This window comes from Benincasa hispida, chromosome 1 (assembly GCF_009727055.1).
Source record: "Benincasa hispida cultivar B227 chromosome 1, ASM972705v1, whole genome shotgun sequence".
Classification (NCBI taxonomy): Eukaryota; Viridiplantae; Streptophyta; class Magnoliopsida; order Cucurbitales; family Cucurbitaceae; genus Benincasa; species Benincasa hispida.
The window spans coordinates 64,921,096-64,944,874 of NC_052349.1; the positions used below are offsets into that span (position 1 = coordinate 64,921,096).

The 23,779-nt window shown below is 32.5% G+C and overlaps 1 protein-coding gene across 3 annotated transcripts; it reads left to right on the forward strand.

Annotated features, from left to right (window-relative positions):
- Nucleotides 1–5,371: 5,371 nt before the first annotated feature.
- On the forward strand, nt 5,372–22,399 carry LOC120086911 (ATP-dependent DNA helicase 2 subunit KU70). Of its 3 annotated transcripts, XM_039043723.1 has the most exons (20): nt 5,372–5,591; nt 5,687–5,764; nt 6,943–7,059; nt 8,715–8,829; nt 10,051–10,156; nt 10,334–10,451; nt 10,540–10,623; nt 10,713–10,771; nt 14,629–14,762; nt 14,857–14,900; nt 16,970–17,046; nt 17,423–17,570; nt 17,899–17,960; nt 19,505–19,565; nt 20,279–20,371; nt 20,448–20,565; nt 20,998–21,100; nt 21,496–21,673; nt 21,783–21,909; nt 22,008–22,399. In XM_039043723.1, the coding sequence occupies exons 1-20, from the start codon at nt 5,526–5,528 to the stop codon at nt 22,055–22,057; spliced, it is 1,938 nt and encodes a 645-aa protein (XP_038899651.1). In that variant the 5' UTR covers nt 5,372–5,525; the 3' UTR covers nt 22,058–22,399. The 3 variants fall into 3 exon arrangements, with proteins under 3 accessions (XP_038899651.1, XP_038899663.1, XP_038899658.1); XM_039043730.1 differs by lacking the exon at nt 21,783–21,909 and having other exon boundaries at nt 5,375–5,591; XM_039043735.1 differs by lacking the exons at nt 21,496–21,673; nt 21,783–21,909 and having other exon boundaries at nt 5,373–5,591.
- The last annotated feature ends 1,380 nt before the right edge of the window (nt 22,400–23,779 follow it).

Here is a 23,779-nt window from a genome sequence, read left to right on the forward strand (position 1 = left end):
TTGTCCATATTTGACCTAAGCAAAAGACAAAAAAAAAAAATATATATATAATATATATATATATATTTGTTATGGGTATCTTGTGCAAATTTTTTAAACTGTGCATTTTATTTATTTAATTTTTGTTAACTTTTTGTTCCACCATTCAACTACACACCCGTAGACATCCTATTTGCTTTGGCTCAATTTAAACTATGTTTTATTTTATTATTATTATTATTTTGTTTTGTTAATGTTTTTTTAAAGAGGAAATTAAAAGTTAAAAGAAAAAAAAATTCCTTTATTTTTTTCTTCAAAAGATTTTATTATTATTATTAAATTAAAGATAAAAAATGTATTAAAAAGTAGGGGTGGAATCGATTCGGTTCGGTTCGGTTTGATGGCCAAACCGAACCGAACCGTTTTGTATATACATGAAACCAAACCGAACTAGTTCAATTCGTTTTGATTCGGTTTCAAGAATCGGTTTGACCTTTTTTTCTTAGTTATTTACCTCTCTTCGATGAAGAAAGAACAGCGGCAGAAGTGAACTCTAGTGACTGGTTCTACGAAAGAAGAAATGAATGTCGAACGTCGACGAAGAAGAACCAAACGCCCAGATGGTCTGGTCGAGTCGTCAATGAACTGGAAGAAGAACGGCAACGACGAAAAACTAGAAGAAGAACGACGACACGACAGAAACCCTTGTTGCGAAATGGAAATGCCAAATGTTAAAGGTGGAGGGCAGCGCTCGACAGTGCTGAAGAAAGTAAAGTGATTTAAAATAGGTTATTTATTTATTATTAAATAATATTAATTATATAATATATATATTATATAATAAACGGTTCGGTTTGGTAGAAATCGATTTTCAAGTTTTGACCGAACCGAACCATTTAAATTCGGTTTCACCAGCCCAATGAACCCCAACGAACCGAAAAATTCGATTTTACTTATAAATCGGTTCGGTTTTGCAATTCGATTCGGTTTGAGTAGTTTTTTTGTCTACCCCTATTAAAAGTAAAAATAAAAAAATAAAAAAAATAATTTTAGTCTTCCTCATTCTCCTCCTTTGTTCTTCTTCAAACCCTTCCCCATTTTTTTCAACTCGCTTCCCATATTTTCAACAACCTAAATTAATTTGAGCTTTACTAAGGGCTTATAAAAGGAACGAAACACATATATGATGGAAGAAGAAAAAAAGGTGAAGAAGAAGTTGTGAGGTTGAAGAAGAAGATAAAAGAAGGGGGAAATTAAGAAAGAAGAAACGAAAGAGAAAAGAGAAAAGGGTAGTGGAATTTGTAAAGATAAGTTGTGGTTCCACTTAATTTTTTTTTTTTTATTAATTTGTCTATTTTCTTGATTTGTCTATTCTCTATTATTTCTTTTGTTATTTTTTCTTAATTCATTTATTCTCCAAAATCTTGTTTTCAATTCAATTTGAAAATTTTCATATAACTTTATTTGAATTTTTTAACTTTCATATAAGTTCTAAATAAAAATTTCCAATTGATTTTAATTACAAATTGTAAGTGGAATTTCGATTTAGTTTTAATTGAATTTTTTAAACAAATATTAATTTAATTTTTAATTCAGATTTTTTAAATAAAACTTAATTCAATTTTTAATTTTGAAATTTTCAATTAATTTCAACTTTCAATACAAGTTTTTCAAGGGTCATTTTAATTTCAATTTGGAGTTTACTTGTTACTCCAATATCAATTGTGTCAAGCCCTCCACTTTGTTTTAATGAATTTTTTCAAATTTGTTTTAATTTAAAGTTTTAAAAAAAATGAACCTTCTAACATCAACTTTAATTTTATATTTTCATAAATAATTTTTAATCATAATTCAAAATTGTCTATCGAATTTCGATGTTAGTTCAAGTTTAATTTCTAATATATTTTAAATCTGTTTTAATTTGAAGTTTTCTAAATAAAATTCAATTTTGATTTAAATGAATTTTGAATCATTACAATTTAGAAACTTAAAAGCAATAACAATTTGAATTTGATTTTGAATTTTTAATTTGGTTTTAATTCAAAGTTTTCAAATGAATTTCAATTTCATTTATATTTGAATGCTTTTAAGTATAATTTCAATTTGGTTTTCACTCTGACTTATAAAATGAATTACAATCTTCCTTTGAAGGGATTAATAAGTATTAATTCACATGTTCACTTCTCAAATGTGAATTGATTCACATGAGACATTTTCTTAAATATCATGAGTTGGGAACATCAAACTTTCAACAGGATAATAAAGTGACCGATGTTTGTCCACTCACATAATGCAACCCTACTTTATTCTTAAAGTTAGAATGTGATTTAGTGAGATACTATTCAAATTAAGTTTTGATATTTATGTGTTAATCAAATGCTATCTTCTAATTTAGATTATTAAAATAATACAAAGTTTGACAATGAATTTTAAATAAAACCGACTATATGCAATGAGTTCTGTTTAGGCTGAGGTACTTAACTTGGCCGTAAGGGAATACCTCTACCTGGAAACTATTCCTTAGTTGTATTTTGTTTAATTTCATTAATTTTTTTTTTAATGTGTGACTAATTACATCTTAAAATGATTGGTGCTGACCCAAAACCTTTCATGACCTCGGCTGCTCCGCATCGCGACGACGTTGTGACAACACCTATCTTCCCAAAATTTTAACATTCACTCGAGATGTGAACTCAATAAATAAAAATATATTTTACAATTTTCTACATGTAATTATTGCACTTGATCTAGACAATTTATTATTATTTATTTAATTGATTACCCCACAACATACTTTAATAGTTACATGCTCAAAAGAAGGTTTCATCCGCCGCCTATTTACATGATCACAAAAAAAAAAAAAAAAAAACATGCCCACCAATGGGCCGATTTTATGCATAAAAAAATATATTATTAATTTATATAGTCAAGCTAGTTAGTCATACCAGTAGATGCAAATAATACCTTTTCCTAGATTGTGGTGGGATTGTTAACAAGTAGTCGCTCTTCTGAATGTTTGTGACTTTTAAGTCTATAAAGATGACCCGATCATCTTCGGACAATACATCAATATCAAATTACTATTAAAAAAAACACTAAAAAACACTATAAACTAATAATTTCAAATTTGTTTTTAAAAATAATTTTGTCAATTGATTTTTTTTTCTTATAGTATATGATCGATCGTGTTGGTCATTAAAATTAGTAGTTGGAGATGAATGATGGAGTTGGTGGTTAGAGTTGGCTGCTTGAGGTGATCTTCAAAGTTGGTTGCTAGAAGTGGTTGTCGTCGGAGTTGATCATTAGAGGTGGTTTCGCCAGAGCTAGTTGCTTAAGGTGAACATCCATGTTGGTCGTTAGAGGTGGTTGTCTCCAAAATTAGTATAGTCGAAGTTATTGTTCGAGGTGGTTGTCAAAGGTAGTCTTCGTTATAGTTATTGTTAGTGGTGGTTGTCAAAGCTTGGAGTTGATCATGAGAGTTGGTTGCACGAAAGTGATCATTAGAGTTGGTCATTGGAGCATGTCCCTAGAGTATGACAGTGGTAGTTGTTGACAATGGTTGAGGAGTGAGTCATTGAAAATATTGGAGGGAAAGAGAGTTGTGTTGAGTGGTTGTTTTTAATCAACTCAACTCCACCAATGTTTAAAGTTGGCAGATCAAACATTAAGTTGGTAATTTTTATCAACTCAACTCAAGTTGGCGAGCTAAACAATACTAAAGTATTTGAACCAAAATTGAAACTACATGGACCAAAGTATTTAAAGAGTCCTTTAAAAACTAAAGGGAATAATACCTTTTTGGTTCTTAAGTTTAGCTCTAGTTTCTATTTGGTCTCTAGGTTTTAAAATGTTCCATATTTAGTCCTTAAGTTTTGAGTTTTGTTTTAATTTAGTTCATAAGTTTTAATATCAAATTTTTATTAAATACTCACTCTCAATTATTGGCGTCAATTTCTATTAATCAATTAAAAATAATGAAAGTAAAATTTTAAATTTAATTTTAAAAGTCATGAAAATTGTGAAACTTAATTAGTTATAATTCTTTAAAAGATTTTTAATTTATTAATATAAATTAACTCTAAAGACGAAAAATGAGTACTTAGTGAGAGGTTAAAAGTGTAAATATTGAAACATATGAATCAAATTGAAGCAAAACTCAAATGTCAAGGGTAAAATTGTAGTATTTGAAACCAATGGGCTAAATTGAAATAAAATTCAAAACTTAAGGACTAAGGCCACGTTTGCGGCATTGGTCCATCAATCGTAACTTAAAAGGTGAGACTCATTTAATTATGTTTGTTGACGTTTACAGTATTTTATAATCGTAATAAAAAGTGGGTCCTACCATAAAATAGGTAATCAAATATTGTAATCTGGTTGAGGACTAAAAGATGATCAATCATATTACCTTTGAAAATTACGTGGGGCCCACCGTATCTTTAAAATATTTTTCAACAATTTTCATATTTTGTCTCAAGTATTGTGTTTTGGGTTATCGCTAAATTTTATCGGTAAAACCATATTATTGATGTATTTGGTCTATCCATAAAAAAAGTACGAAATAAATCGAAAATTTTGGGATATGATCGATATCGGTAAGACCGGTTAATTTGAAATCATGTTTTTTTTTCGTTCTTTCTTTCTAGGTAAAGAAAATCAAAGCAAAATAAATGGATGATATTTTTTTTTTAAAAAAAAGTTTGTTGAGTGAGAGAATATGAGCCAAATTAGAGGGAGAAATTTTGTTAAGCAGAGAATAGAAACCCTAGTTTATCGATGTTATTTTCCCTATAACAATATCAATAAAAAATAAAAAAAAAATCCAGATTTTAGAATGTTATTTGCTGATAACATATTGAAAAAAGATCCAAAAATAATTAAATAATTTGGGATGTTATTTTATTGATAACGCATCGGTAAAAAAATCCGAAAAAAGCCAAAATTTTAGGATGTTATTTGCTTGATAAAAAGATTTAAAAAATTCGAAATTTTATTGGATACAATAGAAAAATAAAAAAAAAAAAAATCCAGAATTATGGGAGGTTGTTTGTTCGATAATGATATCGATAAAAAAAAGTTAAAAAAATCCATTAGGTTTACACCAATAGTAATGGTTAAATAAACAATACCAATAATAATTAAATTACGTTTACAAAATAGTTAAGTCAACATGTTTAAAAAGTAATCTAATTATTTTACAATTGAGGTCCATTATCATTGATTCATCAATTAAAATTCATTATGCTTATACCATTTTTTTTATTATAATGACGTAAATATACGTAATATTTTAAAATTTAAAGATTAAATAAAAACTAGACCTCAAACGAAGTAAGAAAAATATTTTTCCCAAAAATAAAATTTAAACAAACGAAGTGGAGAAAAATAAAAAATTTTTGACCAAATTTCGATTTCCACCGAGCGGCGATCCAAATTTTGCAAATCCATTTAAACGACCGTTGTCACTTTGTAAGAGACGAAACTTGCAAGAGAAGCAGTAGGCTGCGACGGGAAAGAACTCTTCACCTCTTCTTCTCAAACTCGCCATGGATTTGGACCCAGATGAGGTTTTCAGAGACGACGATGACGATCCCGACAATCCACTCTTTCAGGTTTGTACAATACAATAACATCATGCATGTATTTCTTCTTCTTACTCCATTTCCTTAGTTCCATTCCGTTTTTCTCTACTTAATTTGGTCAACAGGAAAGGGAGTCGACGAAGGAATTGGCGGTTTACTTGGTGGATGCTTCCCCTAAAATGTTCAGCACGACTTGCCCCTCCGTGAGTTCTTTTTCCACTCTTTTTGTTCCTCTTGCTGGCTTCTACTTTGATTTTCTCTTTGTTTCAATCTCCTTGCTGAAGCTTATTGTGATTCTGTAATGGCTGGACACGCTCTTCGGATTTTATCAATTTCTTTAGCTTGAAGTGAGCGTTGTTTTAGGTATTTAGGCGAAAACGACTTGATAGGGTGAAATCCGGTAGTGATGGTTAAAGTCTCTGTTCTATTCTGTAAGTGCATGTTTGGAAGTGAGTTGGAATGAGTTAAAATTACTTTTTTGACATTTTTAAAATGAGTTTGAAATACATGCATCACTCAAAATTAATTTAATTTAATATTTAATTTTACGTTGTTAAATGCAATTTTCATATCATCAAAATGAGTTATGAATGATTGGAAAATATGTTTAAGATTGATTTTGAAAATGACAATTTCTTCTGAATAGTGAGAGGTGACGTTTGGCTAAGAGAGCAAAAAAGGAAAAGGAGTTTTGTTGCTTGATCGTTTCTGAGTACCTCAACTGTTGCGTAGAAAAATTTTCATTACCTCATTCGTGCCGTGCTTAGTGTAATGTTGTCTTCCATGGCGCATATGAAGAATCTTCTTAATATTCTTCATTTTGGATTTTGATAATTGTCTCTTGTTCGTTACACGGTCTAAAGATTTCAAGAATACTATCACAGTAGGATGATAAGTTTAAAAGTCATCTTATGATGTTCCTTTGTGATTATTCCAAGTAAATTTTGTTTTTATGCTTCATTGAGTATGCTGGATTTCTGTTGAGAATGTTAATAGGGAAATATTAGTGATATACTGATATTATTAGGATATTGTGAAGATATGTTTGTCATTAGCTAGGAAGGTTATGAAGAATGATGATGGGTAGAGTGAATTAGGGGGCTAGAGGTTGCAGAGTTTAAATAGTAGTTTTCTGTGAGAGTCCATTTCCAGACCTTTCAATCTGTTTGGGGTATTGTAATTTTTCTTCATAATTTTAACACACTGCGCTGTTATTTTCTTTTTTTGATTTCTAGCTCTTATTAGACTCTTGCTCCATGCTTAAAGTGCTTCATGGTTTCTGAAGAATTATTTATTTTCATATCCAGTATGTGCTATTGATGAATGAAATGTGCATATCCAGTATGTGCTGACTGCTCAATGCTACATTTTTGGCTTCCAGGAAGATCAAAAGCAAGAAACCCATTTTCAAGTTGCTTTGAGCTGCATTTTGCAGTCATTGAAGACGCAGATCATTAACAGAAGCTATGATGAAGTTGCTATATGCTTTTTTAACACAGTATGTTGGCCTAAAACCTGACTTGTTTTTACTTAGATTTCCTTTGTGGATTCAAGAGTATTTGACCTGTTGGAGGTCTACCTTGGTTTTTGGTTAATTTAGCATGAAAAGAAACAATATGGTTATATTGATGGGAAATTAATAATCTCATAGATTATAAGGAATTAGAAAAAAAGTGAGGAGTGAGAGCCAAATCCCAAACCAAGGAAGATAATGGACAACTCTTTCAAACAGTATGAAGATCACATAGGCTGTAACTATTGAATTAGGGATATACTTTTCACCACGATAGGCTTGTTAGGGTGTTAATATAATATTGAATTTACCATGACCGAAGAACTTGAGCTTTTGGGTTGATGGTGATTTAACAAAGCATTAGAAGTTTTGAGTTCGAACCCTGTAAGGTCATTTTCTCTCCAATTAATATTGAATTCCACTTATTAAGCCTTTGACAAATTTCAAGCTGACAAGTGAGGAGAGTGTTAGAGTATTGATATAATATTAAATTTACCACAACCCAACAACTTAAGCTTTTGGGTTGATTGGTGATTTAATAAGGCGAACAAAAAAAAACATTGTCAAGAAAGATATTTACAGCTTTTTCTATATCATCAAAGATTCTATTGTTTCGTTCTAACCAAGATTCGAAAAAGGAAGATTGCATCAATTGTAGGTGGAGTATTCTTCTCCTTTTTGAAAGGGTAATCGACCATGGATGGCTCCACAAAACTTTGATACTTTTTGTGAAAGCCACTTTCTGATGGAGAGTCACTAGGAGGGTCACACAAAACCTGTTAGCAAAGTGGCATCTAAGGAAAACGTGGCCAAGATCTTTAGGACATTCTCTGCAAATAATACAATGGGAAGGGGAAAGGGCTGGGTTGCACAACCTGCGGATTTATTTTTTAAACAAAAAAAGCAGCTTCAATTTTGTCGATAAGAAAAATTATACAAAAAAGGTAAATCTCATAAAACCAAGGGGTCACAAAAGGATATCTTGCTAAGGGGCTTTATTCACCTTTCTCATCCTACCTTAGTTATTTATTTATTTATTATTATTATTATTTAATTTTAATAAGAAATAAATTTCATTGATGTATGAAATTTACAAAAGATGGGCGAAAGTCTCGGGTCAATGGAGTTACAAAAGAATTCTCTAATTGGTCAAGAGGGTAGAGAGATTGTAAGAGTAATAGAAAAATATATATTTGCACCAAGTCATAGCAAGATAGATAATATTTGCAAAAAAACTATAAAAAGTGCTTCCCTTTTCATTAAAAATTCGATTGTTCCATTCCTTCCACGTGGTCCATTAGAATCGTATAAGATGCATCCACACAATACTTACCTCAATCTAGAGTTTTTTTGTTTTTTGTTCCCCCTCCCCCCACTTTTTTTTTGTCTTCCTCTTGTAATTATGCTTTAATTGGGAATTGATTGGAATGTGTGATTCAGTTTATGACATCTAGTGCTTTTACATTCCAATTTGTGCCATCCAGTTTCCTTCCTTTTCTAATTGAAGAAAATATGACCTGCATCTTATGTTCTTGAATGTAGTCATGGTCAAGTATTCCAAAAGTATTCTATTCATGGCATGCCAAAAATTGAAGCCTAATTTATTTATTTATTTTTTTCCTGATTTGAATTCTTTCTAGAGGGAAAAGAAGAATTTGCAGGATCTAAATGGTGTCTTTGTGCTTAATGTCAATGAGCGAGAAGATCTTGATCGACCGACAGCAAGGCTTCTAAAAACCATTGATGGCATAGAGGGTAACTACATAAGTTACTTATGTTGTTGGGGCATAGGGATAACTAGTTGATGTAGTAAGTGAAATAGGAGATTGCTTTGTGACTTTTGTTAATGTTTGTTGTTAATTAGTTTGCCAATCGCTTTCCACTAATTGTTGGATTAGTTATTTTGTTAGTTTGTTAGTTAGTCAGCTCGTTGATATCATCTATATTTAGAGGTATAAGCTCTTATATTTGCAGGGATTTGATATCTAGTAAATAATTAGAGTAACTTCAGCAAAAGGAAAATATGAACAGCAAACTATCAAATTCATGGATATGCTTATATCTACAAAAGAATATAACGAAGTATGGTACCTCCTCTATCAAGGAAAAATATATGTGAAATTTTCTTTTTGCACAAAACTTCGGTTTTGCTGATTTTCCCCATGTGATATAGCCTAAAGGATAAAAAGAGAGAAATCTCCAATAATAAAATGAAAGTCTTTATTATTGAATCGAATGTCATCAATACATGAAGACAATCCCTCTATTTATAGAGAATTGGAATACATACTAATTCTAATCCTAATCAATTAAGAATTTGATCAAGATATCCTAATTTATCCTAAACCTACTACATCAATCTGTACCTTGGAGACGAATTAAGTAGAGTTATTTCATGACTTAAAGCTACAACATGATTTACCCAAAAAAAAAAGACAAAAAAGAAAAAAAAGTAGGATTTGTGTTGTTTGATTACAATTTCTTTTTAGTCTTTTGTTTTCAAAAACTTTGATTGTTTCCTCACAACCTTTTGTCTTTCGTTTTCACATTTCTTAAAAAAACATTTTAGTTCTTTACCCAATTCGAAAAACAAAAACAAGTTATTAAAAACAACTTTTGTTAAGTTTTCAAAACTTGACTCTGTTTTGAAAAAGTAACCAATCAAACAAAGAAACTCATAGGTAGTTGTGCTTAGATGCTTAATTTAAAAAAAAAACAGCCTAAAGTCAAATGGCTATCAAACGAGACTTTTAACTTTCTTGTTTCTTTGCTAATTTTGGAATGGTCAAGTACTGTGAGCATGACTGAGAGAGGAGGATACTGCTTATGGATTTGCCATATTTGGTAGAAATATTCATCATTGTTTACGCTGTTACCGGAGAATGGAGATTACTGTTTTAGATGGTCGATGATTTTCCCTGGATTTTTAATAGAAGTATATCTGATTCTTTAATGCAATCATCAATATCTTTGCAGAAGTATTTATGAAAGAGATTGGAAGTCAGTACGGTATTGTTTCAGGTTCTCGTGAGAACTCTCTTTACAATGCTTTATGGGCAGCGCAAGCACTGCTGCGGAAAGGGTAGTACATTGCTATCACAATTGAAAACTTGTTTATTCTGTATATTTTCTTACTGATCTAGAAAATATAGTACAATTGGTGGAATATCAACCCCAACCCCCTACCTCTTCCTCCACCCATCACTGACACACAAAAGAGAAATGCTATCTTGATGTTTTCACAAACAATTTTTTTCAGATCTGCAAAGACAATTGATAAGCGGATTCTTTTGTTTACAAATGAAGATGATCCGTTTGGAAGTATCAAAGGTGCTACTAAATTTGATTTGATAAGAACTACATTACAGAGGGCTAAGGTAGGTGCATTTGTTTTTAATGCTTGATATTTGTGGGTTTTGGTTGTGGAAGTACATTCACTGAGAGTTATCTGTTTCTCTTTTCCAGGATGCTCAAGATCTCGGCATTTCAATTGAACTTTTCCCGCTGAGTTGCCCTAATGAGCAGTTTAATCTCTCTCTTTTCTATGCTGTATGTGTATCTTCACAGTTGATATCATAAGGATGTAAATGATATTATGTACATCATTTTACCAACTGATTGAATATTTTGGATTCTAGGATTTGATTGGACTAGAAGGGGGGGAGCTTGCTCAATTTTTGCCTTCGGCAGGAGATAGGTATGTTCCGTGCCTATTTCTAATTGGTAGTTGGTATTTTTCTGAACAATTTTGATATTGTGATGAGTACATCATGGGAGAAGATTCTCTTTACTTCTAAATTACAGCAAACGGTCAAATGGTAGATTATTTTGTTTGCGTTGATGCTAGTATGTAATACTATCATTTCCTTTGATCTTCCAGTTTTACAAAGTTGGATGAGTATTTAAGGATAGGGATACCTGTAGAGGACCTAACAACGTCATGAGAAGATGAGGTACCTATAGAATTTTGGATACATATGATAATCCTCAGACTAATTGACTCGAGTATAGTTTCAGTGAGAATGACAAAATCTAAGCATCAAACTTGCACAAGGTATCCTTAACTAAGTTTGGGAACTCGGACCTCTAACATTTGAGAATAATCAGCAAGGACTCTAACCCCTCAATAAAACCTCCTTTTGAGCTTGCTTCTGATCCCTCATAATTGACCAAGCTATAGAAGTTCCTTTGTTCTCTTTTACCCCTGAGTCTCTTCAAATTTGCTCTGCCTTCCTGAGTGTCTTAGTAGGCAGAATGAGAATGAGGGGAAGTTAAGTCACTCAACTGGCTGGCAAAGCTGGTCCAAGATCAGCTAAGGAAGTCCAAACTTCCAACTTATCAAAAACTGCTGTTACCCTTCACTCCCTCCACCAACTTCCTCCTAAGTTTTCCTAGAAAAGGTGACTGATGTAGTAAAGAAGAATTTCGCTAGGGAGAGGGATCTATGAATTTGTAGGACTATCTATGTCTTACTTTTACAACTCTCTTGCCCATCCCTCATTTCTCTAACTCTCTCTATTTACAACTTCTTTACCATCAAGTAGTTACCATTATGCCAGCACCACTTATATCCTATTAACACTCATAATATTTCAATTTGAATATTCCTAACAAAATTCATTCTATAATTGAAGTTTAACAACTCTGTCATTATTTGCGTTCAGTGGTGTAGCCTACCTTTGGTGGCTGGAGTTTTCTCCTCTGCTTTAGTAAATTTATGGGAAAAATATCTTTTTGGTCCCTGTATTTTGAGTTTAGTTTCTATTTGATCCCTAGGTTTCAGAATGTTATACTTTTAGTCCTAAATTTTAAGTTTGATTTCAATTTAGTTCTTAAATTTAAGAATGTTACGATATTCAAAATGATACTTCTAATTGTGCATAGAATCGGTATCAGATATAGGTACGTCCAGAAACGTGACAGGCACGTGATTTGGAGTATCTGATTTTTTATTTTTATTTTTTAGTTTTCAAATACGCATATCTGCTACTAGATACGTGAAGGGATACATTGGGTCATTTTTTTTTCAAATTTAAGCCTAACCACTTAAAAAACCTAACCCACAACCCATTTCATTTAAAAGTCCACTTAAATCTAGCAATCCAAAACTAAAATGATAAAAACAATAAAGAATAAAAATATAAAAAAATTAAAAGAAAAAATCCGAAACGTAATTAAATCTTCATTCCTCTCTTCTCTCACTATCTAAATCATGATTCACTCCCTTTTCATCCTCAACTTCATTCTCAACCACCACTCGATGCTGTCGGATTTTTTTTTTTCAATTTTCACTCTCTTCTTAAATCTTAATAAATATTATAACAATTATTGGGCTTCATCATATATATAAAGTAACGTCTCTTCAACATATTTGTATCTTAATATTTTAGTAACTGTATGTATGTCTGTGCTTCTTATTATCCTTAAGTTGAGATTTGAGTTTTGTTTCAATTTGGTCTCTAGGTTGCTAGATTTACACTTTTTAACTTTGAATTTTCACTAAATACTCATTTTCAGTCTTTAGTATTAATGAATATTAATTAATTGAAAGAAAAAATTATGAAGTGGTATTTTAAATTTAATTTTAATAGCGTTTAAAACTAGGGAAACTTAATTAATTATAAATTGTTTTTAAAAAATTTCATTAAATTTAATTTTCAGTCCTAAACGTTAATGCCTATTAATTAATTTAAAATTATTATGGGGGACTAAACTTGTAATTTTACTTTTCAAACCAACAAATACACCAATATAAAAAATCTTTGATTTATTAATAATAAAAATAACAGGGTACATTAATTTCTTTTGTTTAATACGAAAAATAAATCATAATTATTGGTCGAATTTGAAAAACCATTCACATAATTATTGATATCCTCATGTGTTAGGTAAATATTCCAAAAATGATGTTCTATATTATGTGCAATGCACATCAGCCTCATCAACGGGCTCGAGCCTAAAGGCCAGCCCAAAGTCAACATTTGACCGGCCCAACCAAGCGTAGCCCAACCCAGCTTGTTTATTCCTTGCATTGGGTATGGATCACCATTTTGATAATCGGATTGGCCCATGGGTCGGCCCGTTTGAGCCATATTTGGATCGGCCTATTGAGCCAACCCAATGAGATTATCATTGAACCAACTCAAATATGTATACATATGTATGATATTGGTTGAATCATAATTATTGGTCGAATTTGAAAAACCATTCACATAAATCATGATTATTAGTTGAATTTGAAAACCAACCCAAATAAATTATTGGTCGAATTTGAAAAACCATTCACATAATTATTGATTAACACAAATATTCTAGAAATGATGTTCTATATTATGTGCAATGCACATCAGCCTCATCAACGGGCCCAAGCTCAAAGGTTGGCCCAATGTCAATGTTAGCCTAGCCTAGCCCAACCTGTTTATTTCTTGGATTGGATATGGACCACCATTTTGATAATCAGGTTGGCCCATGGGTCGACCAGTTTGAGCCATATTTGGATCGGTCCATAGGGCCAGCTCAATTAGCTTATCATTAGACCAACTCTGTATACATATGTAGAAATTTTCATATATTATATTATATATATTAAAAATGTAAATTTTTAAAATTCTTTTTTAAATACACTTAATTATATTGTAGTTTTTAGTTAACATTAATTTTTTAAAGTGTTAAAAACTAATAAAACTTCTCAAGACAATTAAATACTAAATAAAACCTTATAATATCAATAATTTTATCTAAAAAATGTAATAAAAATATGAAATAAATTAAATAAAATACAAATTTAATAAATTTTAATAATGTTTCTTTAAGAAAATCTAAAATATACATATATTTCTTAATAATTAAATAATTAATATTTAATGGGCTAATCCAGTGGGTTGGCCCACGCTCAACCCAAACTCGGCCCAAACTTTGATCCAAAGAGCCAAGCCGAAGGGTTTGGTCATGGGCTTGGTTATTGAAGATTGGGCTGGTCCGATCCAAGCCTAAACAATGCTTTAGGCCCTTGGGCTTGGACTTGGGTCAAGCTTGGGCCTTCACTTTTTAGGGCCGGCCCGGCCCAATGATGAGGGTGAAATGCATATTTGTCAATTTACTATTTTATTAACAATATAGTGGCAATAATGCGTGATGTACCTTTGTAATTTTTTTTTTTTTCTATTTGGTCCCTAAATGATATATTTCGCCCTCCCCCCCCCCCCCCCCCCCCGAAGTTTCCTATACTCAGACCGTGGTTTGTGTGTTTTTGGTGCATGGGGCATAGTTTATTTATTTATTTATATTTTTATGCTACAGTTCTTTTGGTTCTTTCTTGGTGTAACTGTTCTCCCCTTCATCACAATTGCTATTATACTCTCTTTTCTGATTGGAGTATTTGTAATTTCATACTGTCTATAAAATTGTTTCTTATCCAAAAAAGATAGTCTCTGTGCTGTGAGATTAATATGGATGCCTCTTATGGTATACTTGCCTTCATCTCTTGTAAAATTCACATCCTTTAACTGTCTCACGTGTCTCTCCCACTTGTTTTCTTATCAACCATAAAATCAGATTACAAGATATGAAGGATCAACTGAAGAAACGAATGTTCAAGAAACGTATAGTCAGGAGACTCAAATTGTCTATCACCAATAAATTGTCAATTGATGTTAATAGTTATGCATTGATTCGTCCCACCCTTCCTGGTACCAGCATTCTGCTATATTTTGGTTGGAACATTTTCTTATGCATGTTTGTGGCTTTAATACTTGAGATTTCTTCCCTTGTCTTGATTTATAGGAGCAATCACTTGGCTTGATTCTATCTCAAATCGTCCACTGAAGGTAACAATATCCTATTTAATTTTCACTATTCTGTTGTACAGGTGCGAGTTGGTCATCTATTCAAAAAAAAAAAAAAAAGAAAAAAGAAAAAAGGAGAATATTAAAAAAAAGTTGGTCATCATTGTATTTTATCATACCTTGAGACAAAAGGATCAATTTAAAATTTTCTCAATGGCTTTTGAGAATAGATTGAATCTGATCTTGCTTCTAAATCCTTCTTACTTCCTCAGTAGTGAACTATGCACTTTTTTGGCACTCAATTATACCTTAGGTGTTTTTTATGTTTCAGCATGGAGGACTTGTAAGAATCATCTCATCTGTATGCCTACACCTCTCAAAGTATATTATGACTTATGAGGGATCAATTGTGGAATATAAGATTGATTAAAAATCTTGGAAATACATTGCCAAGGGAGGTTTTGGTAGCTCTGGCCTCTCCAGTTACCAGTACTCACAAAATGCTAAAATATAAAGGAAGGCTTTGACAAGAAAGAGAGGAAGGTTTGGTAATAGCATTTCATGCTAGTGAACTTGCTCTTTGTTGGCTGACAGGTCTCAGGTGACCTATCACAAGCAAACACACAAAATATAAGAACCAAGCTCTTTAATAGGCTTGGAATTATACCTCCTAGGATAAGTTCTATGCCAAAATGCCCAAACTAATTGAATGGCCATGCAAGGGATCCCCCGTTCAAAATACACCCTCCCCACAAACAGACGATTTCAAACTGCTACTTAATTGAGGCCCACAAGCACACACCTCCCTCCTTGCATAGGTGAATCGTACTTGAGGCTTTGTATCCATTTCAATAACTTTTTTGAAACTCAACCTCTGCTCCGGAACAACCAGAACTAGAGAAGATTCAGCTTTCAAAACCCATAAATTCAGAGTACGTTAAGAGCTATCAAATTAGTTGTTGTTTTCTCAAGTGACTGTTATTAGAGAAGATGACAAGGACCAATCTAATAAAGTTCTGACATGGATGTGTCTTCAAGAAGGGGATTGCTGTAGGATTTTGTTTTCATAGAAGTATGACCATGTGTAATTTGTAAAGAAACCGAAAGTTTGGCCTGCGTTTCAAAGTTTTTTTGATGTTGCAGTTCTGCAGCGGAATTATCTAATTGAAACCATGCAAGTGCTATATCAAGGTTGAGATGAATAACTTTTTGATGTTGCCTCCATTGAAGTATTACACTAGGTCCCTGAAAAAATGAATAATGTCTTTTTCCATACATTTCCCCTCTTAGTTTTGGGATAAAACTGCTATCCCATCATTTTCTCTAATACTTGGGCAGGTTAGTCATGCCTCGTAATAGTAACGATGAAAGCTACTCTCTTTGAAATTAGAAGGATATACTTCTATAGGAGTTCTGCACTAGTACCAAAATTAAGGTTTAGCTGTTTAAAAATGTGACTTGCTGTAAAATTAATGCTATTCCTGCTATATTCTCTGCCTCTCAATAAATAGATTGCTTTCAGTTTTTTTGCTAGCCTGACTTTTTTAATGCTGGTGATGCTGAGTGTCACAATCGCTCTTTCAGAAGCTTCTCTTAGCGATTGTGCGGCACTTGTTCCCGCTCACGAACAAGCTAGCCAACTCGAATACGGACTGCCGATGGCACACCGAGTGCCTCTTGCAACCTCTACCCCCGTTTGAGGGAAAACGGTTTTAGAAAACGGGTTTAGAGAAAAGGTTTTCGTAAGAAGATTTGTGAGTGTGAATAAAGAAAGAAAGATTGTAGTAGACTAGAAAGCAACAAGCAACAACAACGGCTTTATAGAGTACTACTCCGGGTATGAGGAAGTGATGGTTAGTCTTATCCCCATATAGTGCATTCTGAACAAAAAGCCAACTGGCGCCCTTGCATATGCAAAAGGGCGAGTGGTCACTTACAATGAAAATGTAAAGAAAGCAAGCTAACTAAACTAATACAATACAGGATATGAAAGTATGCTAGAAGGGGATTGGATTGGGCATGCGGCCATGGGCAACAGGCCCTGGACAAGCATGACCGTTACACTGAGCACTATTAACAAGTCAAATTTTGTTTTTGTTGGAATTATGCAGACAGAGATGTCATTCATTTGTGCGGATACAGGTGCATTATTTCTGGAACCTTCAAAGCGATTTCAGCTTTATAGAAAGTAAGTCTTATATACATTAGCCTTCCTTATTATTAAACATAAAGTTTCTTCCGGAAATTAATTCTCTCATTGCTAATTATTTTTTTTCCTTTGATTTGATCGAAGTAAGAAATATAATTATTGGCAAATTATCTTGCATATATATAAGCAAAATGAAAAAAATAAAATAAAATGAGAGAAGCTTTTTGTAGAAATTGCTAATTATTGGCAAATTATATTGCATGTTACTTTAAAGGGGTTGGGACTATGCAAAATTTCAAATTATTGAAGCAACGACATATATTGAAAGTGGAAAATATTTTTGCTTTTATTGCATGCCCAATACATTGTATATTACTTGGTGAATTTCTGTATAATAATTTTGCTCAATATCTAGTCAGGTAATTAAATTCTCTGGGGAGGAGTTATCTGAAATCAAGAGAGTATCTGCTGGACATCTTCGGCTTCTAGGTTTCAAGCCATTGAGTTGCTTAAAAGATCATCACAATTTACGTCCATCAACATTCTTATATCCTAGTGATGAGGTTACTCTGTCTTTTTCTCTTCCCCTTGCATCACATTTGTTGTGCTTTTATTTATATTCGTAGGTTTTTCAAAACTGTGAATTTAGGTGCTGTCTGCATACCATTCTTGATATTTCTCACATGTTTGTTTCTCTTACAATGAATGCCGTTGGCCACTTTCCTTCCTTATGACAACCACTCACATGCATAAACAATGCAACGGATATTACATGTGATGGTTTCCATGATCCTCAATATTTTTTTATACTGATTGAAAGGTGATCTGTTCAAATGTGCCATATCATCACTACCTAAAAAAATATTTATTTGGAATTTGACGGTAATGTAGGAACTGGGTGGTAGCACTTGCATCTTCATTGCCCTCCACAGGTCCATGGTGAAGCTCAATCGGTTTGTACATATAACCCCATCCTTACCTTATCTAATTGATGCCATACTTTTTCTCCATTGTTCCAAAAATCGTTCTGTCATTCATCTTTTATAGTAGTAAAATTTTTTTTTTTTTTTTTCTTCCTTGTTTTTTCCCTCTCACAGTAATTATAGTTGTATGATTGTCAACACGTACAACATACAAATGTTTTTGTGTGCCTGCAATAGTCCTTTGAGGCTTCAGTGCAAAGCACAAAGAAAAATGAGGGTATTTTATGTTTGAGAAATGCATAGAAAAATGTGAACACTTCTGTAGATATGAAAAAAATAATAATATTATGAATCAGCCCACAAGATAATGTAAATTTTAGAAAATTTATTGTACATAAAATGAGCATTTGTTAAGAGACTTTCATAGTTTATAAATAATGGCTTTCTTTTTAAAAGAAAAATGAAAAAGAGGAGTTTAGGTGCTGAGTACATGTGCATTGAGCATGCTTTTTCAAGACACTACAACATAGATGCGGCAAGATTGCTGTGGCAAACTTGTATGAATTTCTGCACATGTAAGAGTCCAGCACAAAACAGGGAAATGTACTGGATTATTTGAGAGGTCGCGCTGAGGCAAGTTTGATAAGGTTTATACTAATAACAACCAGTTTCATGTTGGATATCATGATTCATGAGGGAAGGCCAGTAGGGACTAGGGATAGAAGATTAATGAAGAAAGTAGTAGCTGCAAAGTCTCAGTTTTGAGAGATTCAAAATTCTTTTGATTCTACATTTCTATCTTGAAGTAAAGAATTGATTTCGCTTTTTGATTCTTTTGATTCTACATTTCTATCATGATTCTACATTTCTATCATGATTCTACATTTCTACATTTCCAGACTGAACACTTAGATAGTAAACAGAATGGATCTTGTTTGTTGAAAACTTTTAGGGCTAAAAAGATGAAATGGCCCGTTACCCTAAGACTCAGAGAAATTGGATGAAACTGTATCCCATGGGTTTACTACTTCCCCCGTGGAGTTAGGTACTTGTACTACGGATGGAAGTTGACCCGGATTATCAATAAGCTTGCAATTTATATTCTCACTTGTAACTCTTCACAAAATCATTCAAAAGTTTTGTTTCCTAGTCAAAGAAAAAAGATCTTCTGTTATGTTCTTCCCGATTGATGAAAGAGTAGTTAATGAGAACAAACCTTTTTAGAACATTGATTCAAGCTATTGCAAGTTTGTATGTGGGTGCAGCTTATTGACATTTTTTTCTCATCTCTTGTTTCTTCTTTATCCTTTATGAATAAATTTTAAGTTTGAAATTCCTTGTAATGTTCCATGCCTAACATTCTCTGGAAAAACTAGGAATGATTTATTTACACATCCATCTGTTGTGATATGTGGTTTGCCATGTATCCAACCAGAGATGTACCTTGTCCATTAAGTGTTGGCTTCTGTCACTGAAGTGAACGTTTAATTCTCATTTGTTATTGATAAATGGCAGATTTTTTAATTTTGTAATTGATGTGGGTCTGTGAAAATTATATCCTTTCTTTTTCCCAGTTTTGCAGTTGCGTTTTTTGGTAGTCCATCTCGCCCCCAGCTAGTTGCTCTTGTGGCCCAAGTAAGATGAAACTATCCTACCTTACTCAAAAGTTCTTACAATGAGGAATGCCTCATATAAAGTGCTGGTCCTTATTATTATGTTTTATATAAAAACTTCATTGATAAGAACATTGGATTACAGGAAATAATAGTTGTGATAATATGTACGATTTTCCTTGGGATGTCAATCACAAAATGACTAGCACTGTCGTAAATAAATGCACTGGGACAGATTGTTGAATTCATGATTTTTAGGACTTTTGTGCACGATATTTTAACAGCTATATTTCATTTTGTAGTAGCGTTTTCTGTAAAGCCGTCAGCAATCTAATGCATCTCTTTCATCTTATGTTACTCTTCTTTCTGCTTGCTCATCTAGGCTACCACTTTTTATTTGTGTTATTGATTTAATGGACGTCAGTCAGATCACTGAAGTTGAGAAGTTGTTTTCAAGCTCCAGAATGGAATTTGTTATTGTTGCATTTTGAAATTTTAGTTTTCACAAGGAAACAATCTCCCCAAGGGAATGGAGGGGGAACCCAAAAGAAACAACAAAACTCCAAAAATTATAAGAGCCTAGAAACCATTCAACTATTTAGAGGAACTAACTATCCAACCAACGGCAGAAGCTGCACCAAACTTAATGGAAAAAAGATTGAATATTCGGTATTATCAATTGTCTCTTGTTCTAACTTCTCAGTTCAATGCCCTTGTCTACTTGAAACATCACAGGATGAGATCATTACTGCTGGGGGACAGGTTGAGCCACCAGGAATGAACATGTTATATCTGCCTTATGCTGATGACATCCGACATGTTGAGGAGGCAAGAAAAATGTTTTAGTTAGAGTAGTTTTCTTGAAGTTGCTGCTATGCTAATTATATACTGTAATATGCTGCAGCTTCATCCGGATCCAGACATTGCACCTAGAGCGACTGATGATCAAGTAAAAAAGGCTGCTGCTTTAATGAAACGCATCGACTTGAAAGACTTTTCAGTTTGCCAGTTTGCCAATCCTGGTATGGTTACAGATGAATCTTGTAATTTCATACGAACCAGAAATTGAACTGGAAATGGATAGAAAATATTATTAATGTGAAAAAAAAGGGGAAATTTTCAAGTTTCTCAAGCACTTAGCTAAATATTATAAATTATGATAATCATATTCTCCTTTTCTTATAGAGGCGACAATAATTAATTTCAATTTTTATTGATGGAATTTATCCTTCCCTACCAAACAGGGAAGGTAGAATTTTATGTTGTCATGCTGCAACATAACTCTTATAGAATGCATGGTCCCCTAATTTAAATGCTTTTTTACCCCTTTCAAAATTTGGATTCTCGTTGCTTGAAGGTATCGCCAGTTTAGTCCAGGCCTAGTGAAATTGGTTTTGATGTTAGCCTTTTCGCTTTTATGTTGCGAGACATCTTTAATGGAAGACAACTTTCAGCCTTGCAGAGACATTATGCAGTATTGCAGGCTTTAGCCCTGGAAGAAGATGAGATGCCTGAGGTTAATGACGAAACAGTCCCTGATGAAGAAGGAATGTCTAGGTATGATGTATCGGTTTGTCTACCTCTTTTCTTTTAACTACTGCTTAATTGTATAATATATTGCTATTGCTAATCTTATCTGCTTTTAAGGCATTCTGTTTCTGCATGTGTTAGATGATATAATATTACATTTTCCTTCACCCATAGGTTTAAGCTTTTGGATCATTGGTGATTTAACGTAGTATTAGAGCAGGTGGTCCAAGAGGTCCTGTGTTCAACCCCAGAAATGTTATTTCCTCCTCAATTAATATTGATTTCCACTTGGTGGATCTTTAAATATATTTCAAACCCACAAGTGAGGAGAGTGGGGAGAGTGTTAGATGATATAATATTAAACTTGCCTTCATCAATGAGTTTGGGTCAATCAGTGATTTAATAACATGTTTTTGTTGTAGACCTGGGGTGGTAAAGGCATTAGAAGAATTCAAACTATCGGTTTATGGGGAAAATTACGAGGAGGAAGCTGAAAAAGAAAAAGTGAGTGAAGCTTCAAAAAAGAGAAAAGCAGTATCTGAGACTGCTTCTCAAAAGTGTAAGGAATATGACTGGGCTGACCTTGCAGACAATGGAAAGGTGAAACAACTCCATCTCTTCTTCCCCATACCTGTCTTCTTTTCGTCTCTGTAGGAAGGGGAATGGGTAGGGTCCACAGATTTATAACCTTGGAAATTTTTCAATGTAGCCGCCACGCCACGTCGTGGTTGCCTACTGCATGGTTAAACCAGAACTTTTTGTTTCTCTCGTTGCATGGTACAAAACCACCCACCACATTATTTCGACCTCTTTAAATGTTTTCTCCATGACTTCAGGTTTGGTTGAAACTTATATGCATAGTTAGGATGAATGTGATGTTCTCATGATCCTGCAGTATCGACGATATGAAAAAAATGTGGTTTGTGTTTTGCAGTTGAAGGAATTGTCGGTTGTCGAGTTGAAGTATTATTTGACAGCACATGATCTTCCTGTGTCTGGAAAGAAGGAAGCCTTGATAAGCAGGATACTATCACATATGGGAAAGTAATGCAGTTGAGACAAAATCCTTCACAGTCTTCTTCTATGCCTTGTAACATGTAGAATGAAAGAAATTTTTTGCTTCTTCTGGGATGGGGAACAAGATTTGTTTATTATCATTATTTTCTTTATTTTTGGAGAAAAGAAAAAGACTACTCTTAAGTTAGCTTAGGACACTTGCAAAGTACAAACTATCACGTTGCCAAGAAACAGAGGTCTGAACTGGTTTTGGAGCCATTTTAAAAAGTATTATGAGTGAAAAAAAATGGTTTTTATTTATTTTATTTATTTTTTTCTTCTAATTTAAATTGTGTTCATAGTTTCTTTTCTTGAATGACCTATATATATTATTTGGAAATATTAGTGGCTCCCTATTTTAGGGCTGGATTAATCTAAATATGTTTTAGCTCACTGTTTTGGATTTTTGGAGGTAGTCAATCTAATTAACAACTACTCGTCAGATTTTATTGAGGTAAAGATGGTTTGTTTTAACGAGGTGGTTAGGAGATTCTTTTTGCCCTTGTGTTTGTAATCGGGCAACTCACTGTGTAGCGAAATTCATTATGCAGTTGAGTTTTTATCCCATTTAGGTTTTTCTTTTTCCAATTCGAAAGCTCGTGGGAATTCTGTTTCCTTGGTTGGGTTTTAAACGTTATTAATGATGATTTTTCTGTTCTACCCTCCTCTGTGTGGTTGGTTTTTTTATCTGAAAAAATCGATCAACCTAACCCAATCCATGAGGTTTGAGTTGGGTTGGATTAAAAAAAAAATGAAAATTTTATAGGTTGAGTTGGTTCCTGAATTTATTATTAATTTAGTTTTTTTTTTTTTTTTTTTGATTTATAACATAATTATTTATACATAAATTTTATTTAATTTTAATATTTTTTTGAATAATTTATTATTCAATAACTTTTAAAGATAGTTTCTTTGTACTTTAAAAAGAAAATTTTCATTATATAAATTAAAATTGAGTAATTAGTCTTTCTTCTACATATGGAAATAATTAAATTAATTTTTTTTATGTATTTACATTTTGTTTCTTTTTAGAATAAAATTTTAAACAAATGATTCAACTATCCCGAATCAACTCAACCCAAATATTTTATGGTTAGGTTGGGTTGGATTCAATTACAACCTAAATATTTGAGTTTGGTCTAAAAAATCTTTAACTCAATCCATGAACCTCCCTAGGTCGGAGTGTAATGAAATAGTTTTCATTTGTTTTGTTTTTGTTTTTTTTAAAAGGCTTCAATTTCATTTTATAGAATTTTAATGGGTAAAATATTTCCTAATTTTCTTTAAAGAAATTTAGTATACGTATTTTATTAAATCAAAATATGGAGGATTTTTGTATTGTCATTCCTTTAACATCATGGTTGAAAAGATTAATTCGTGGGATAAAATGGATCCTTTTTTTTTTATTTTAAAAAAAAATATTAAATGAGAAGAAACTTCCAACTTTATAGACTAAAATATGTATTTTGAGCGACAATTTGTAACAAGTTGCCAATAACATAGGAATGAAACAAATGGAAATATTGAATTCTTACGTAGCTTTGAAGAATAAATTCGTTAGAGAATAAATTTTATATTGGAAATTGGGACTAAAATAGATTACAGTAATATAAAATGTTGTGACAGTGTTCAAGTTTTTATGATAGATTA